Genomic DNA, 21,559 nt, shown 5'->3' on the forward strand with positions numbered 1-21,559 from the left:
GAGGTAACAGGGAACTAGGGTGTGTACCAGAGGTATCACTGACACTCATGTCCTGTCTCTATAGTGATACTGGACTAGAGGTAACAGGGAACTAGGGTGTGTACCAGAGGTATCACTGACACTCATGTCCTGTCTCTATAGAGACCTAGTGGTACTGGACTAGAGGTAACAGGGAACTAGGGTGTGTACCAGAGGTATCACTGACACTCATGTCCTGTCTCTATAGAGACTTAGTGATACTGGACTAGAGGTAACAGGGAACTAGGGTGTGTACCAGAAGTATCACTGACATTCCTGTCCTGTCTCTATAGAGACTTAGTGATACTGGACTAGAGGTAACAGGGAACTAGGGTGTGTACCAGAGGTATCACTGACATTCCTGTCCTGTCTCTATAGAGACCTAATGGTAGGACTAGAGGTAACAGGGAACTAGGGTGTGTACCAGAAGCATCACTGACATTCCTGTCCTGTCTCTATAGAGACTTAGTGATACTGGACTAGAGGTAACAGGGAACTAGGGTGTGTACCAGAGGTATCACTGACATTCCTGTCCTGTCTCTATGTAGACCTTATGGTAGGACTGAAGGTAACAGGGAATGAGGTTGTGCACCAGTAATGTCAACCAATCAAAGCTCCATAACCTTCCTGTCTCCAGATACCTGTTTTTCTTTAAATGTTTGTTGTGATTTCCATGCACCACCAGGTAATTTAGCTGTTTAAAATATAATTGTAACCATCAATATCAAAGAGGATCTACCTCCTACTCTAAACACTGTACATGTGTTAAGATTAGGACACAATAAGCATGTCAGGTTTATGAATCAATAATGACCAGAACTACTTAATTTTCTAGTGATCTCCCCTTATGAAAATGGCATTATTTGTTATAACATAGATTTATCATAACATGAACGCCATTTCAGGGGTCACTCTCACTTCCTGTCAATTACGACTGGTTTTCCAGCCAATCGTATTGTAACAATGTAATGGATGTTCTGTTACATTAGTTCTATAGACATAGATATGGTTTAACACATGTTTGACGAGACAGGAACATGGTCAGAAATGCCGCACAAGATGTCAGCATTTTTTCCATTATCCTTCCTCTCTTCTCTTTTTTAATGAAAGAGGACTTCACTATACATTCCATGTATATTACACGTATGGTATCTTTGTTACAACTGTATGATACCAATATGATATGTTAATACAGGGAACATTTAGACAGTGACCTTGACCTTCAGGCAATTATCTTAGCTAATTCCCCCCTTGAAATAATTTCATTAATGCTAGAATGTTTCTTGACTGTTGGTGAATCAACCTTGCTGTAAATGTGTGAGGATTGCCTGTCAAGGTTTTCTACATAATGAACTAAAAGCTAGCTTTTTGTCCTTACATTCTGTATCACTGTTAGTTCATGTTCAATTCACAGGAAACAAAACCATCAGAATACATGTGTTTTCACTCAGTACCATCCACTTTTACACTTGTCATCGACCAGCTTGTTGACAACTGTTATGGGGCTTGCCATGCCACATCGGAAAGCACTGGTGCAGCAGCTGGATCAGATTTTATTGATAAAGACTGAAGGGTCGAAATCTTATCATAATCAGTGCAACAACACGATGCAGAGGTGGCGGAAAGAATCTCTTCCCGATCAGAGCAGCAATAAGGTTTGGCAGCTGTAGTCCGCTTAACATCTGACAACCTAGGAAGAATTTCATCTTCCTCATAATCTACTCAACAAGGAAACCATTTTATTTCCAATTCAGAGGCTAAAGTATCTTATCTACATCATAAGCCAGTTAACAAGCAGCAACCTCCTACAGGACAACGAGTCAGATCTATCTCTGTGATCAGCATCACCATCAGTGCTGCAATATTGTACTGTGGAGTTTGTGTGAACATCACATCAGCATGCATAGCTCTACAATAGTGACATTTTTTGTAACATTTTTTGTAAATTATGTCGAAGTAGTTAATGTAGATCTTGTTGCCCAGCAAATCTGCAGAATCTACAGAGGAATTTAGTGGGGAACAAAACAATGAAACATCAGCAGATTATGATGGGAAAGCCTTATCATCTAGTGTGACAGCTGGAATTACCCCAAACCTACAATTATTGGACACCCTAACCTGTCACTATTACCACACAGCCCCAAGCTTTATCTCTTGTCTTTGGAAGTCAGACACATATTGTTTTACACAACTTTTTAATTTGTTTCAGCACTAATGGTACAGGAAGCTGTCAAATCATGATATAGTAGCTTCAGCATTCACTAAACATTAGTAAATTACCTCCCTTATCTGGAACTCGTAACTCACCACAACTTTGTGTTGTAATTCAACTCACTGTAAAAGTTCTCCAACTGCAATAACATCACACATCAAGTGAAACTTTCGAGAAAAAAAAACATCCTGTTTCTTCATCCCAGTATTTTCCCTTGAATGAATTTTCAAATGTTGACTTAACTTCTATGACAGCTTCCATATTGGTGGCTTAACAAACAAATCATTAGAAGAGGGCACTCACTAGAAGTTTAACACACCCTATAATATAATTTTCTACTAAGTGATCTATAAAATGAGTAGTACAACTTAAACTATAAAAGGTCTCTTTACTACTGTGAATCCTGACATTAATTGAAATATGAAGACTAACATTTAACATTTAGTGCAACCTTATGGTTTGACCTCACAACACCAACACCGAATATTGAAAGTATTCTTGGCTTCACTGAGTGTATACAGTGGACTACAGCTACAAACGACGGTGAAAAACTTTATCCATAGTGAAATACTGTCAAATTTTATACATAGTGTAGACAGTGGAATACTGCTACACTGTAGCCTGGGTGTAGACAGTGGAATACTGTTACACTGTAGCCTGGGTGTAGACAGTGGAATACTGTTACATTACACTGTAGCCTGGGTGTAGACAGTGGAATACTGTTATACTGTAGCCTGGGTGTAGACAGTGGAATACTGTTATACTGTAGCCTGGGTGTAGACAGTGGAATACTGTTACACTGTAGCCTGGGTGTAGACAGTAGAATACTGTTACACTGTAGCCTGGGTGTAGACAGTGGAGACAGTAGACAGTGTAATACTGTTATACTGTAGCCTGGGTGTAGACAGTGGAATACTGTTACACTGTAGCCTGGGTGTAGACAGTGGAATACTGTTACACTGTAGCCTGGGTGTAGACAGTGGAATACTGTTACACTGTAGCCTGGGTGTAGACAGTGGAATACTGTTACACTGTAGCCTGGGTGTAGACAGTGGAATACTGTTACACTGTAGCCTGGGTGTAGACAGTGGAATACTGTTACACTGTAGCCTGGGTGTAGACAGTGGAATACTGTTACACTGTAGCCTGGGTGTAGACAGTGGAATACTGTTATACTGTAGCCTGGGTGTAGACAGTGGAATACTGTTACACTGTAGCCTGGGTGGAATACAGTGGAATACTGTTACACTGTAGCCTGGGTATAGACAGTGGAATACTGTTATACTGTAGCCTAGGTGTAGACAGTGGAATACTGTTACACTGTAGCCTGGGTGTAGACAGTGGAATACTGTTACACTGTAGCCTGGGTGTAGACAGTGGAATACTGTTATACTGTAGCCTGGGTGTAGACAGTGGAATACTGTTACATTACACTGTAGCCTGGGTGTAGACAGTGGAATACTGTTATACTGTAGCCTGGGTGTAGACAGTGGAATACTGTTACACTGTAGCCTGGGTGTAGACAGTGGAATACTGTTATACTGTAGCCTGGGTGTAGACAGTGGAATACTGTTATACTGTAGCCTGGGTGTAGACAGTGGAATACTGTTATACTGTAGCCTGGGTGTAGACAGTGGGGTGTAGACAGTGGAATACTGTTACACTGTAGCCTGGGTGTAGACAGTGGAATACTGTTATACTGTAGCCTGGGTGTAGACAGTGGAATACTGTTATACTGTAGCCTGGGTGTAGACAGTGGGTGGAATAGACTGTTACTGTAGCCTGGGTGTAGCCAGTGGAATACTGTTATACTGTAGCCTGGGTGTAGACAGTGGAATACTGTTATACTGTAGCCTGGGTGTAGACAGTGGAATACTGTTATACTGTAGCCTGGGTGTAGACAGTGGAATACTGTTACACTGTAGCCTGTAGACAGCTGTTACTGTTACACTGTAGCCTGGGTGTAGACAGTGGAATACTGTTATACTGTAGCCTGGGTGTAGACAGTGGAATACTGTTATACTGTAGCCTGGGTGTAGACAGTGGAATACTGTTATACTGTAGCCTGGGTGTAGACAGTGGAATACTGTTACACTGTAGCCTGGGTGTAGACAGTGGAATACTGTTACACTGTAGCCTGGGTGTAGACAGTGGAATACACTGTAGCCTGGGTGTAGACAGTACTGAATACTGTTACACTGTAGCCTGGGTGTAGACAGTAGTGGAATACTGTTACACTGTAGCCTGGGTGTAGACTGGGTGTAGTGGAATACTGTTACACTGTAGCCTGGGTGTACTGTTACACAGTGGAATACTGTTACACTGTAGCCTGGGTGTAGACAGTGGAATACTGGAATACTGTTACACTGTAGCCTGGGTGTAGACAGTGGAATACTGTTATACTGTAGCCTGGGTGTAGACAGTGGAATACTGTTACACTGTAGCCTGAGTGTAGACAGTGGAATACTGTTATACTGTAGCCTGGGTGTAGACAGTGGAATACTGTTATACTGTAGCCTGGGTGTAGACAGTGGAATACTGTTATACTGTAGATTGGGTTTAAACAGTTGAATACTTGTACAATGTAGACTGGGTGTCGGCAGTTGATTATTTGCCTTGGATCTTTGTAGTATTGAGGTCATCAGTAAACAAAGAAATCTTCCTTTTACAAGGTTTATAAAAAGGTACGTGACACACTTAAGGAGACCTGATTTTACACCTGTAAGCCCAGGTACATTAAGTCTATATAGACCTTTTAAGATATTGCATATTTATGCATTGATAAAAGGGCGGGTGGTTAATATTCTAAAAATACCAGGTATACACCTATGTAGAAATACTATGACTTACACAGTCTACATGTAAATTTCCTCAAACTTTACAAGAAACATAAAATGAATGTGATCGTTGCTGTTCCAGGAAAAATATATATATATATCTCTATAATGTTTTTGATAAAAACAGAGCTTTCTGTTCACACTAACACTTCATTTATTTCCTTTTCAAATCATTTTCATTTTATTTTATTTCCTTTTTACAGTGTATTTACTTCAACAAATGCAGTGTAAGCTACAGATTCCATAGGCACCGGTCTTGATTCACCTACTGTTATAGCATATAGGGACAATTCCCTGAGGAGACCTTTCAAACTCATTTACCTACATATATTGTATGGTGAAACATGAATTTAATATCATAGCTTCCAAAAATGCTTCTGATGTGGAAAGACAACTTCAATACAAAACTGCCGATACAACACAAACAATTGGATTTTGCCAATTCCACCCTTATGTTATATGCCATATCTCTTGTCTGTATGACATATACTGGTTATTATGTCTGAAGAGGGCACACAGCAGTGTTAAGTATATATAGACTCCTGTTTCTGTTATATTAGACTGATGGAAACAATAATCTGCAGTAAACATTGTATTTACTGTGACCCCTACCATAATTTCTGACTGATAATTTACACGCCCACATAGCAGTCACCCTGTTATAAAGCAATAATTATCAAATTTGTTGAGTTAGGCTCCAGTTCGGTTCGACCTGACAATTCTAAATGGACAGATTGTGACCATCCGTATCACTGTACATCATAACATAGAGGAATTGTTTGGAAACCCTGAGAGAGTTTGGTTAACCAATACACACTGGTGCCTGAATCCGTTTCTTCATCCAACTTATAATATTCTAAAGTAAGTTCTAGAAATTCTGAATTTCTATCAGGAACAAATCTAAATGTTTTAGGATTAAAACGCTGCAGTTTTGTAGAAATAAATCAAACATCACTCCATTACTAATTTGCTTTTTGAAATACCAATATTCCTGTGTATCATATATCTGTAATCAACATTTTCAACAGACGCTCAGAAAGTTCTGATTTACCGTGACTTTGTTACAGCATAAAACCTATTTTGATGTGAAGGAGGATATGACTTATAATGGTACAGCTGGTGATACTTCTGACCTACTCACTATGTCATCTCAAACTCATGTCTCGAGGAATACAACTCCGCTTAAAAAGATTTTTAACAATAAAATATTCTGCACTATTAGTGAGGTCTTTTGAAGATTTAAAGTAATACTGCTGTGGCCCCATCACCCTTCTACTAGGTAGACATAAATATATTTATAAAACATCAAACTGAAAACAGGAATCTTTTCAATCTAAAACAGGAATACCCTTTAGTTAAAAGACCTCCTGTTAAAGTACACATGACAATTACTGTCTTACCAACAATATGTTAAAACATTGATTTAATCTTAATATTATACCCAGCTTCACAACCTCATGGTGTCAATAGGGTGGGTAGCTTCACAACCTCAACATATCTATCATGTAGTTAGATACCATTTCTAAACTCTTCCATCATGACACCAGCTAGTTATTGTAATGTCCTCCACAATGTCTTTAGCAGGATGACAAAATGGCATCAAATAAATTTCCTAAACTTGTTCAATAACATGACACTCCTATTAAATAACATTAGCTTACATTTTTCAATTTCTAAGTGAGCAATATTTGATGTGAATTCCATTTGGACTTTAACTAGAAACATTTTCCCTAACATGGTTTTATATTACTTGTTTTTCTTACATACAATCAATGAAGTTGAAAAGAACTTTTTCTCCCATGAACTTGAATGATGTAAACTGAACATAATTTGGGAGGCTGTTCCCATTGAAACCTCGTCTCAGTCAATACTATTTCATGGCCTGCTGAAATAATGTGAATGTTGTTCGGCAGTGTTAGAAAAAAACACCCGGGAGGACTCATATTCTACTTCATCTCTAGATCAAATCTCCCCCAACTATTTTAATGAGTTGGCCATAAGGTGAGGCTGACCTTTGAGAAGCCATTCTACAAAATCACAAACATCACATCAATGGTAAATCCATCAAAAAACGTTAACAGTATCAAAAAATGTCTTAGAGAAACAAACACGATTTCAGTAATAAAAGCAAAAACACAAACGAGCTGTTGGAACTACAGATACGACAGACAACATATCTCCTGACTCTCCTACACACAAGCACAACGGCGATAATGGAATATTAACGACCATTTCTATATTACTTTGATACAAGTTTTATTGTGGCTATTAAACTTTCAGGAACGCCTGACAACTTACAAAGAATTAAGGTGTGTGATTAACTATTTCTAAAGCCTTAACATGAATCTAATTATTGAAAATGAATGGATCAGCAATTTCCCTATGCTTTGATCAAAACCCTGCAAGTCCCACTGAAATGTACTTCTAGGTAATTTTATCACTACAAGAAACTAATTTAAATAGCTCCATCTATATCTAGGTCCAGTAAGTGTGGACAGATGGACAAACAACATGCAGTGCTGTAGAACTTTGTCAGTAGTGGGCAAATGGACAGCCAACATACAATGTTATAGAACCCTGTCAGTGAAGGAAAGATGGACAGACAACATACAATGCTGTAGAACCCTGTCAGTAAAGGACAGATGGACAGACAACATACAATGTTGTAGAACCCTGTCAGTGAAGGACAGATGGACAGACAACATACAATGATGTAGAACCCTGTCAGTAAAGGACAGATGGACAGACAACATACAATGATGTAGAACCCTGTCAGTAGTAAACAGATTTGGTATAATAATGACGAGCTTCGTCAGTAGCAGATAGATGGACTGACAAATTAATATGCCATAGAACCCTGTTAGTTGTTAACAGAGAGACAGAAATGTTACAAGACTGTAGTACCCTTTCATAAGTGAAGAGACAGACAGACAAAGCAAAATGCCATAGACACTTATCTCTAGTGAAACTGATAGAAAGTCTAAGTATGAATGCTTAAGAACCCTGTCAGTAGTGAACAGATAGTCTGAAATGGTGCAAGGCTGTAGCACCCTGTCATAAGAGGACAGATGGACAGACAAGATAAAATGCTGTAGACTGCTGTCAGCAGTGAACAGATAGAGGACAGATGGACAGACAAGATAAAATGCTGTAGACTGCTGTCAGCAGTGAACAGATAGAGGACAGATGGACAGACAAGATAAAATGCTGTAGACTGCTGTCAGCAGTGAACAGATAGACAAAGTGGAATGCTGTAGACCCAGGTAACAATTCTATGGGCCTGCCAGTTGGAGACTGATGAAAGAACTTAATTTGAACATATTAATCATCAGTTTACCTATAAAGCTGATAAATTACGAGGCATGTCCTGCATAAATTGTGTAAATCACATGATTATGTGACAATACCCCGTAGGATGTCTGCCAGTATATCCAACTCCAGTCATTAGTGTAAATCTCCTTTATCAGGTTCTATTTTCTATACCAATCTTTCAGGTACTCTCCAGTTACCTTTAATTCACAATTCAATTTCTCTTCTCAACAAATTTACAAAGTAAACAGACCTACCCCATATGTATACTATCATATTTACTCTTTACAACTTGTCAACTTCATTTATGTTTTGACTGACCTAAATTTAGTGTTTTCAAATATTCAGACAACGATAAAATATTTCCAATCGAGGAAATTTGAGAACAAGGTCTAAACTTTAAGTTTCCTAATGTAATAAGAGCCATTCTGATAGTTATAAAAACAGTATCATTTGGAAGTCAGTTAAGGATGGACCAGTGTTTTGTATTGGTGTTGATAAAGAGGACGTTGGTAACAGAGGTCATTTATCATACAAGGGATATCAGAAAGTGTTAATGCATATGTAAAAAGAGTAAGATCTGGTTAACAATGCTTTATTTTTCAATACAGTTCAATTCTTGCTCCATCTCCTTCCCCAACCCCCAGAATCTCAGATCAACTCTAGGTCAAAAGCCTGGGATCACAGATCAAGTCTTTGTCAAATGCCCTGGGGTCTAAGATCAAGGCTTTGTCAAAGGCCCTGGGGTCTAAGATCAACTCTCTGTCAAACATTACAGGATCTTGGATCAAGGCTTTATAAAAGGCCCAAGTTATAGCAAAGCAAGTTTTAATATTGAAGTTTCTGGTGAAGCCATGAAACCTTTCATCAATTGTCTCATTCTTTATAAATAAAATTTATATCAGCATAAAGATATATTTTCTTATTTCTACCCACAGAAATACACATGCAAGATAAACCTGCTGTAGAGTGACTCAACTTGTCCTATATCACCTACAATAAAATCAATATTCCAGCAGTTCAATTATGTTTGCTTTACCGGTAAATGTCAAGTGATATTGTAGGTAAAACCAGGTCGTTGTTGTGACAGTGACACAATTTTATTTTTAATTTCTAATTTCTTTTTTTTTTTTCTTAGACAAGACAATTTAGGGAGTGATTTCTTCTGTGCACTCAATTTCATTGAAACCTGTTCTATTTGTACAGTTATTTGTATTAGGACAGACTAACCTGAATTTATTATGCTGATACAGACTTGAAATTACTAATCCATCAAACGCTGCCATTCAATTTGCCTAACATGGTGCAGTTAAACACATTTATTTAAACTTTCATTTGTGCCTACTAGCCAAACTTCTAGGGAGCATGCACACCTTTAGTTGTACAACACAAAGTGAGAATGTGACAGGGAATGTATTGTATACTTTACAGGGCAAGCGTTCTCATTAACAGGTCTATGAAACCAAGAACTACAACAGCTTTTTTGGCTCTTAAAAACATCTACAGCAATTTAGGGGTGTGATATTTACCTGGTTTTCACATATCAATACAAAAATGTGTATTGTTAACACCAGTTTCCTCACATGTGGTAGGAAATTTAATTACTGAAGACTTGATTATGCCATTTGTATTAACAAAGAGGTTTGGCACTAGATTAAACAGTGACAGTGTACATCACACCTTACACTTCATACCATTTGATAAACTCGCATAATTATAAACCAGACCCCTTCAAAACCTATATGTTATTTCTCACCAGACCAGACACATATAATGCTACTATCATTCCATAAACAAGGAACAAAGGTCATAGGTCAAACATAACTATGCAAAAGTGAGGTACTGAGGCTAAAGTTTACATGGGTCAAAGGTCACATAATTATTATTACATAACATCATGTTTGTAATGCTAGGGAAGAGGTGTGTGCTATGTAGCAGACAATGTCTATTGTACTGTTGGTTAGGTAATTGTGTGGAATCCTGACAATTCCTACAGTCTTTCCTCAATAAGAGGTATATCACTATTCATTACCAGTCAGCTTACCAAGGCCAAAATATACACTGTACAAAAGGTCACCTATTACCTCAACTACTTACACAGAGAGGAAGCATTAGGGGTTAAACCCTCATTAAGTTCAATGGGCCAATAAAATATAGGAAAAGCATATCAAGTGATTTGATAACTAAACTGATAACATTTCAAGATATCACTTTCTGAAATGGTCATTGACAAATTATTTCTAAACCTAAACACATATTCAGCCTTTTCATTTAAAAATAGATTAGAGGAAGCCTTCAATATTAGGATATCCAAAGTACAGTGACTAGATTAGAGGGAGTCTACAACACTAGGAGAGGTATAGTAACTAGACTAGAGGGAGTCTACAACACTAGGAGAGAGGTACACTATGGTAACTAGATTAGAGGGAGTCTACAACACTAGGAGAGGTATAGTAACTAGACTAGAGGGAGTCTACAACACTAGGAGAGGTACAGTATGGTAACTAGACTAGAGGGAGTCTACAACACTAGGAGAGGTACACTATGGTAACTAGATTAGAGGGAGTCTACAACACTAGGAGGTATGGTAACTAGATTAGAGGGAGTCTACAACACTAGGAGAGGTATAGTAACTAGACTAGAGGGAGTCTACAATACTAGGAGAGGTACAGTATGGTAACTAGACTAGAGGGAGTCTACAACACTAGGAGAGGTACACTATGGTAACTAGATTAGATGGAGTCTACAACACTAGGAGAGGTATAGTAACTAGACTAGAGGGAGTCTACAACACTAGGAGAGGTATAGTATGGTAACTAGACTAGAGGGAGTCTACAACACTAGGAGAGGTACACTATGGTAACTAGATTAGAGGGAGTCTACAACACTAGGAGAGGTATAGTAACTAGACTAGAGGGAGTCTACAACACTAGGAGAGGTATAGTATGGTAACTAGACTTGAGGGAGTCTACAACACTAGGGGAGGTACACAATGGTAACTAGACTAGAGGGAGTCTACAACACTAAGAGATGTACAGTATGGTAACTATACTAGAGGGAGTCTACAACACTAGGAGAGGTATAGTAACTAGACTAGAGGGAATCTACAACACTAAGAGATGTACAGTATGGTAACTAGACTAGAGGGAGTCTACAACACTAGGAGATGTACAGTATGGTAACTAGACTAGAGGGAGTCTACAACACTAGGAGAGGTACACTATGGTAACTAGACTAGAGGGAGTCTACAACACTAAGAGATGTACAGTATGGTAACTAGACTAGAGGGAGTCTACAACACTAGGAGAGGTATAGTAACTATACTAGAGGGAGTCTACAACACTAGCAGAGGTATAGTAACTAGACTAGAGGGAGTCTACAACACTAAGAGATGTACAGTATGGTAACTAGACTAGAGGGAGTCTACAACACTAAGAGATGTACAGTATGGTAACTAGACTAGAGGGAGTCTACAACACTAGGAGAGGTATAGTAACTATACTAGAGGGAGTCTACAACACTAGGAGAGGTATAGTAACTAGACTAGAGGGAGTCTACAACACTAAGAGATGTACAGTATGGTAACTAGACTAGAGGGAGTCTACAACACTAGGAGAGGTACACTATGGTACCTAGACTAGAGGGAGTCTACAACACTAGGTAGGAGAGGTATTGTACCTAGACTAGAGGGAGTCTACAACACAAGGAGAGGTATTGTAACTAGACTAGAGGGAGTCTACAACACTAGGAGAGGTATTGTAACTAGACTAGGTGGAGTCTACAACACTAGGAGAGAGGTACACTATGGTAACTAGACTAGAGGGAGTCTACAACACTAGAGGAGGTACACTATGGTACCTAGACTAGAGGGAGTCTACAACACTAGGAGAGGTATTGTAACTAGACTAGAGGGAGTCTACAACACTAGGAGAGGTATTGTAACTAGACTAGGTGGAGTCTACAACACTAGGAGAGAGGTACACTATGGTAACTAGACTAGAGGGAGTCTACAACACTAGAGGAGGTACACTATGGTACCTAGACTAGAGGGAGTCTACAACACTAGGAGAGGTATAGTAACTAGACTAGGTGGAGTCTACAACACTAGAAGAGGTATAGTTACTAGATTAGAGGAGTCTACAACACTAGGAGAGGTATTGTAACCAGACTAGAGGGAGTTTATAACACTAGGAGAGGTATTGTAACCAGACTAGAGGGAGTCTATAACACTAGGAGAGGTATAGTTACTAGATTAGAGGAGTCTACAACACTAGGAGAGGTATTGTAACCAGACTAGAGGGAGTTTATAACACTAGGAGAGGTATTGTAACTAGACTAGTGGGAGTCTATAACACTAGGGGAGGTACAGTATGGTAACTAGACTAGAGGGAGTCTACAACACTAGGAGGTATGGTAACTAGACTAGAGGGAGTCTACAACACTAGGAGAGGTACAGTATGGTAACTAGACAAGAGGGAGTCTACAACACTAGGAGAGGTATTGTAACTAGACTAGTGGGAGTCTATAACACTAGGGGAGGTACAGTATGGTAACTAGACTAGAGGGAGTCTACAACACTAGGAGAGGTATTGTAACTAGACTAGTGGGAGTCTACAACACTAGGAGAGGTACAGTATGGTAACTAGACTAGAGGGAGTCTACAACATTAGGAGAGGTATGGTAACTAGACTAGAGGGAGTCTACAACACTAGGAGGTATGGTAACTAGACTAGAGGAGTCTACAACACTAGGAGAGGTATTGTAACTAGACTAGTGGGAGTCTACAACACTAGGAGAGGTATTGTAACTAGACTAGAGGGAGTCTACAACACTAGGAGAGGTAGAGTATGGTAACTAGACTAGAGGGAGTCTACAACATTAGGAGAGGTATTGTAACTAGACTAGGTGGAGTCTACAACACTAGGAGAGGTACACTATGGTAACTAGACTAGAGGGAGTCTACAACACTAGGAGAGGTATTGTAACTAGACTAGAGGGAGTCTACAACACTAGGAGAGGTATTGTAACTAGACTAGAGGGAGTCTACAACACTAGGGGAGGTACAGTATGGTAACTAGACTAGAGGGAGTCTACAACACTAGGAGAGGTATTGTAACTAGACTAGTGGGAGTCTATAACACTAGGGGAGGTACAGTATGGTAATTATACTATAGAAAGTCTACAGCACAAGTGAAGTAGACACAGTATGATATCTTAAGGTTTTGCAAAAACTATTCTTCAGAAAACAAATCAAGATGGAATATAAAGGATATAGGAAAAATGGACGCCCAATTCCATAGATATCATAGCAATCACTGCTATAGCAGTAAATTACATACAAGTGTACAACATTTATAAATTAGTCTTCACTAAAAACAGAAAAAACGATCAAACTGATTCTGCAAAAGCCTCATGGATGCATCTATAGCCATTACAAGAATTAAATTACAGAATCTTTCCTCTCTGATCAGTCTCACCTGTGAATGTATTTTTTATGATTTTGTTAAGCGATATCATGTGGCTACTATGCTATAATGGTTATTATGTAACAGACAAACAGTCTCAAATAAATTTTGTCTGAAAAAATTATTTCAATGATTAAACACATCCAGCTGAAGGTCAGTAAGATGTAGATGATATCAACATCATCAAACCTTGCTTCATGTAATCTTCTGAGGATCCAATCATGATCGAAGGGTAAAAACTGAAAATAAGAATTTTTTCTACAATATTATAAAAATATGTGAAGTAAGAAAGCTTCCCTGACCTTGACATTTATAATTGATGTGTACTGTAGTTAGTCACTGGGACTCTATACACCTGTATTATGGAGCAAACATGTAAGCTGTTGATACACGAAAACTCAAGCAAAAGCTTTTCAACGGGTGAATACCATTAATCAGATCACTACAAGGCCTTGTACATGCCTTCAAGTGAGTCACCTAATGAGAAGCCAGCATGTCAAGGAGCATGCAATGCATGTGCAAAAGCAATGGTCTCCCCCAAATAGGGAGGCATGAAGTGTTGGAGTTTACTAGCGAAAATTCAGCATCTTTCCTACAACAAATCATGTAAAACAGATGATTATCACTGTTATCAACCAAGCAAACTAAGCATCAAGTAGGATTCAGCTGCTGGAAGGTAAGCCACCAACGGAGCAAGGCAAGGTATATAAGCAGGTCATGCCAAACCAACCTGTCCCACCAACGGCCCCTGTGTATCCTGAACATTCAGTCTGGCAGTCCTCTCGAGATTCAAATCGGTTTGAATTTCCATCACATCCACCATACCAAAACTGATAACAATCCTTCCGGACAGAGTCATAATACCACTTAGCTCCAAATTCATAACAAGGTCCTCTGTCTTTCTTTAATCCACACCGACTATCCTGTGCTGAAGTAAGAATCACGCTGGTCATATCAATCAAGAGCACCACAAACAATGTGGGGAAGACACACAACTTTGTCATGGTCGACTATTTAAATTATTACTGTAAAAAGATCTAAATCGGCACAATTTGGGAGAAAAAGAAATATCAGAAGTTTGTTGTCATTATATTTGATTGTCTTATAATCTATTAAGTTATGGAAACTTCTCAACTTTATCTCGCCTAACAATACTAATGTTCGTGTGTATAAATCACCCGACAAATCGTGTGACTGAATCACCAGGTACACTAATCCATGTATAATCTCTTACACACTCATTGGTCACATAAAATCATGTCAATTTCCCTCATAAATTATTTCAAGGAAAATCTTCAATTTCAAGATTTTTAAATATCCAACAATAGAATTCCTTGTACACTTATCATGAAAGTTTGTTCAAAATGTGTAATCCTTCACAAACTCTCTCTGATGTTATGCACTCTTCACTTTGCAACACAAACCGCGTGTATTCACGCTATACACGTGCACACCCTCGTTCCCTGTGAACGACTGAGGACAGCGGTGTAGGTGTACCGCTGGGCTGCTATCTATACCGGACCTAGAGCTGTATAAGCACGGTGCCTCTCTGATAGGGTGTAGGTCTACATATCATAGGTATACATTTAAATTATAAATACATACAGGTTGTGTTATTTACAACAGTGACCACACCATCGTAAAATGTTGATATCTACCTGGAGAACCCATTAAGGATCAGTGATAGATATGGGTTCTCACTAACAATGACTGTAAAGGGACAGTGGACAGAAAGGCAGAACCCTATTGTGTGTCACTATCATAGGTCTTTATGTCACAGCTGGGAGGCATTACCACTGAAAATGGATTAATCTGTCAAGTCCCTTTCACTAATCATTGGTAATCTCATTCACTAATCAGTGGTATATCTCATTCACTAATCAGTGGTATATCTCATTCATTAATCAGTGGTATATCTCATTCACTAATCAGTGGTATATCTCATTCACTAATCAGTGGTATATCTCATTCACTAATCAGTGGTATATCTCATTCACTAATCAGTGGTATATCTCATTCACTAATCAGTGGTATATCTCATTCACTAATCAGTGGTATATCTCATTCACTAATCAGTGGTATATCTCATTCACTAATCAGTGGTATATCTCATTCACTAATCAGTGGTATATCTCATTCATTAATCAGTGGTATATCTCATTCACTAATCAGTGGTATATCTCATTCACTAATCAGTGGTATATCTCATTCATTAATCAGTGGTATATCTCATTCACTAATCAGTGGTATATCTCATTCACTAATCAGTGATATATCTCATTCACTAATCAGTGGTATATCTCATTCATTAATCAGTGGTATATCTCATTCACTAATCAGTGGTATATCTCATTCACTAATCAGTGATATATCTCATTCACTAATCAGTGGTATATCTCATTCACTAATCAGTGGTATATCTCATTCACTAATCAGTGATATATCTCATTCACTAATCAGTGGTATATCTCATTCACTAATCAGTGGTATATCTCATTCACTAATCAGTGGTATATTTCATTTTCATGAATCAGTTAGTTATTAGTAGTTTACTTCATATAATCATCAGTTGTGTATATGTAATTTTCAATTATGCATACTGAAAAAAAAAACATTCATCAAATAAAACATAATTTATTTAGTAATCTTCAAGCAAGAGTGAAATGATTCTGATTTACAAGTAATGAAATGTTATCTACGTTATCAGTTGTGAAATGGTGAATAACTTTATCAGAATAGCGTAAAGTTATTTTCATTCAATCTAGTGAATTCAAACCCGTTTCATTCACAAATTTTCCTGTGAAGGCACAAACCACCAGAACTTTATTTTTATTCTGAACCACATAATATTCGTTTGCTTTTCACTTTATCAAAAACTCATTCAGATATTTCATTCATGATCACTTTCTCACAACCACAGCTGACTGGAGGTCTCTGTCATCTGGTGCTACACAAAAGGCTGTATATGAAATCTGCACGCGATTTCTGCCCTATGACATTATCAATGAAGTCACCAGATACACTAACAAACACATGCATATCACATGTATACACCTGTGTAATTTATACACTAAATCTGGAAAGGATAAATTCTTTTGTAAAGAGTTTCTTTCTTTTTTTTTTTTCCTTTCTTCTATTTCACTGAAATATTTACCTGTAACCTGAATCTCTTTAAACAGCTGACTTCACACACACAGACAAAACATGATCAGGCTCACACAAACACAGATGTTAAACCGAGAGGCTTACACACAAACAGAAGTAACACATAGAGGCTTACACACAAACAGATGTAACACATAGAGGCTTACACACAAACAGATGTAATACTGAGAGGCTCACACACAACAGAGAGACTCACACCCACAAAAAATACAACACTGAAAAGCTCACACACAAAAACAGATGTAATACAGAGAGGTTCACACAAACACAGAAAGAGCAATAGATGTAACACTGTGAATCTCTAACACAGGCAAGTTCACACAAATACAGATGTAACACAGGCAAGTTCACACAAAAACAGATGTAACACAGAAAGGTTCTCACAAAAACAGATGTAACACAGGCAAGTTCACACAAATACAGATGTAACACAGGCAAGTTCACACAAAAACATGTAACACAGACAGGTTCTCACACAAACAGATGTAACACAGGCAGGTTCACACAAAAACAGATGTAACACAGGCAAGTTCACACAAATACAGATGTAACACAGGCAAATTCACACAAAAACAGATGTAACACAGGCAAGTTCACACAAAAACAGATGAAACACAGGCAAGTTCACACAAAAACAGATGTAACACAGAAAGGTTCTCACAAAAACAGATGTAACACAGGCAAATTCACACAAAAACAGATGTAACACAGGCAGGTTCACACAAAAACAGATGTAACATAGGCAAGTTCACACAAATACAGATGTAACACAGGCAAATTCACACAAAAACAGATGTAACACAGGCACACACAAAAACAGATGAAACACAGGTAACACAGTTCACACAAAAACAGATGTAACACAGACAGGTTCTCACAAAAACAGATGTAACACAGGCAAATTCACACAAAAACAGATGTAACACAGGCAGGTTCACACAAAAACAGATGTAACATAGGCAAGTTCACACAAAAACAGATGTAACACAGGCAAATTCACACAAATACAGATGTAACACAGGCAAGTTCACACAAAAACAGATGTAACACAGACAGGTTCTCACAAAAACAGATGTAACACAGGCAGGTTCACACAAAAACAGATGTAACACAGGCAGGTTCACCCAAATACAGATGTAACACAAACAGGTTCACACAAATGCAGATGTAACACAGACAGGTTCACACAAATACAGATGTAACATAGGCAGGTTCACACAAATACAGATGTAACATAGGCAGGTTCACACAAAATCAGATGTAACATAGGCAGGTTTACACAGATGTAACACAAAGAGGCTTGGACACAAAAGCGGATGTAACAGTGAGAGGCTCACAAACAAAAACAGATACAACTGTACCACAGAGAAGCTAATACTCACAGAAAATGACAAAATACATTGTGTGAGAAGAGAAGGAAATGAGGAGGAAGTGTGAAAGAAATAGAGTGAGGTAGGGGTAATCAGAAACAGAGAATCCAGATGAATTAGAAAAGTGTTATAGAAAGGTGGAGAATGGTAAAACAAAAGAAGGTACATTGGTAGACAGTGAGAATTCATAATAAATGTAATACTAGCTAATATGCTCTATAAGTTTATTCTTTTTTCAATCACCAAAATCTAAAGCATCACTATTGAGTAGGTTCTTTGGTCTGACCTCTATCAACAGGGTAATTTTTTATTGAATGTACCCCTAAAATACTAAAAAAGAGTCTGTCCTTCACCTTATGACATTATAGATAAGTGTAGGGCCTAAAGAATTGCCAGGGACAGGTAAGTCATTACCTGTAAAATTTCATGACATAATTGCTATAATAAACCTGATCTTGTACAATGCAGTTCAATGTTTGTAATATAAAGGATAGTATCAGTTATCACGATTTAGTGTGTGGTATAGTTGATGCGATGTTTTACTTTCTGTTTGGTATTTCTCACCAGTTTCTGCGCTTAGTCATTTTATTTCTTTTCTAATAGTGATTGTCATGATTTCAAATTAATTCCTGAATCTCTAGGCCAGTTTCTGTTCTGATCTTCAGCATTAGTATCATCAGATTACTAACCTTTCCTGAACTTTAAGATATGACAACTTGAATGTTAAGACATCTATCTTATCTTGATAATTTTTAAGACAAGTTGAAATATTGATCAGTGGTGATTAGAGTTTTCAGGTAAATGAAGTACTCTTTAGTGGATCCGAGGGCGCAGGGTCTCTAACAATGTCTACAGTTACTGAAATGGAGTCAATACCAGTTCAAAGTTCATCGGTCAGTATGGTGCTTGTAAGTCAACCTCAGTGTATTAACTTTCCATATTCTTAACCAACACAGAATTAAGTATATATGTTGATTTGATTTGGTAAATGAACAAAATAAGCAATGTCAATTGACCATCATGGCAGACAACTTATTGTGGCGGACATGATGAGATTCCACAATCATTTCTGTTATCCTGTCACAGGGTTTGGTGACATAGCTGTCACAAACTGATCAACAATTTCAATCAGCTTCAATCTCTTTTGACAATAAACATGACTTAATATCTTGTTCCTCTCACAATTTGTTGATCAAGGATTTCAAATATGTACACACAGTGTTATTTAACCCAGGTGGTACTTATAGTGGACTGGGGTCTGGGCTAGGTAAACAGGGTCTTATGCCAGCCGTTCACTCTACCATACTTTCAATTCTGTTAAGGGTACTTAACTCAGTCAATTCAGATTATATAAGAGACAAATGTTTACATCTAATCCACCTGGATCATGTATCAGCTTAACTAGACTGACCTCAGTCAACAGAGGTCATCATGGCACCCAAGGCTTTGGTCACTCTGTCGGGTGGGTCAGTTATATACACAGGTAAAATCTATTTTGTCCACCTGTTTTATCAGACTAAAATGAATATATTTAAATCCAATATAATCCCTCAACATTATGCATGGTATTAAGTATTGCTGTGACAGGGTTGAACTACCCACTGAGAGCTGATATTGGTGATATTTGTGTAAAACTCTGTATACCCGAGATAAATCTTATAGGCTCAAGTGACCAATTAATTTATCATCAAACATCTGACCGATGTCTGTTTTCCATGAAAAACATCAACAGCACAATTTTATTATTACTTGCAGGGTTAGTAAATTATGTGTTTTGTAAAGACTGCAACATCTTCAAAGATTGTAGATAATTCTTCCAGGTGTGGAGGTGTTCTGTAGTCCCAGATCACAGGCAGTATAGTCAAAACAGTTTTACCCCCGGCCAATGCCCTTTCTCTTAAGTTTTCTTGTCATAGGGATTTCTTATTGCAGAAAACAGTGTTTGTGATACTCTGTAGCAGTATTCTACCTAACATGTACAGATGTTCTTTGTATAAAATTGCTCTTTTGTGTCCAAATTATTAGTACAACCTTCATTGGATGTGACATTGAAGATTTACATATGGTGTGATGCTGTAGTCGGATATTCAAGATCTTCACAGCGCTTGCCATCTCTATCTTCAGTCCATCTATCAAACATTTTCCATATGGAAATACTAAGATTATTTCCCATGTTCTACTGTGTTCATACCATTCCTGACAACTGTGAAGTCGATTTTCCTTATTTTCAAGAGTGTGATGAAAATGAGAAGTTCATGTTACCTTGAAAAAAATTTAACTGAGAAAACTACAGTAGGTTTCATGACTTATTTGATAAATTCATTTTTTTGCATAGTGCTTATGGTAAAGCCTCAAATGATTGTGAGAAAAAATAATCTTTTACAATAAATCTATGAACTGAAATTTCAACTATCTTTAGCATTATCTTCCACTCAATAAATCTGGTCAGTTATTCACATAATCAGCTGACATGAATACGTATCCTTCTATAAAAATGACAAGCCATTCTATTCTATCTTTAAAAGTTCTAGTCAACCTAGCTGTATGAATTGATACTTGGGGCTCTGGAATCAGCTTATTTGAGATCACAAGGATATGAAGTGAAATATGTTTGAGTATTCATGGATCTCCTACATCAATCACTCGCATAGGTCATTTCAGCAAATTAATTGTATTAGTGACTTGTACAATGCACAGTAATTGGGAATGTTTAATGTGGGTTATGAATGTCCTAAATGACCCAGACAGATGTATTAACTAAAAGTCTGACTACTATCAGAGCAATAAATATCTCCCACCACATACGGCACAATCACATCACTACTGGCTACCATCCCGGCACAATCACATCACTACTGGCTACCATCCCGGCACAATCACATCACTACTTGCTACCATCCCCTTGTTTTCGTACAGAATTGCTCGTCTAAATTATTACAACAGCTTATCTTCCCCTAGTTTGAAACTTAGGGTCAGACATATCTGAGAGACCAAAATTATAAAGCCCAATGTTATTTATGATTCTGATATTCAGAGACAGGAGCCAGTCTAGTTCACAGATGGCGGTTTCCTACCGCCTCCAGCCAGTGTCCAATAATGGTGGACAATAGAGGGGAACTGGACAAAAGATTCAGTTGTGGTCACTAACTGTCACCACCATTCACTACTCTGCTCCCATTTCAT

General features: G+C 37.9%; 1 protein-coding gene across 3 annotated transcripts in view; it reads right to left on the reverse strand.

Annotated features, from left to right (window-relative positions):
- Positions 1 to 15,271, reverse strand: part of LOC132549072 (papilin-like) — a 75,034-nt gene extending 59,763 nt beyond the window's left edge. For all 3 annotated transcript variants that reach the window (XM_060212975.1, XM_060212974.1, XM_060212973.1), the window contains exon 1: positions 14,572 to 15,271. In XM_060212975.1, the coding sequence (XP_060068958.1) occupies positions 14,572 to 14,845 (274 nt within the window). In that variant the 5' untranslated portion in view covers positions 14,846 to 15,271. The remainder of the gene's footprint in view (positions 1 to 14,571) is intronic.
- Between the last annotated feature and the right edge of the window lie 6,288 nt (positions 15,272 to 21,559).

The sequence above is a fragment of the Ylistrum balloti genome, unplaced genomic scaffold (genome assembly GCF_031769215.1).
Source record: "Ylistrum balloti isolate Yb309-2 unplaced genomic scaffold, AGI_CSIRO_Ybal_v1 Utg370042, whole genome shotgun sequence".
Taxonomy (NCBI): Eukaryota; Metazoa; Mollusca; class Bivalvia; order Pectinida; family Pectinidae; genus Ylistrum; species Ylistrum balloti.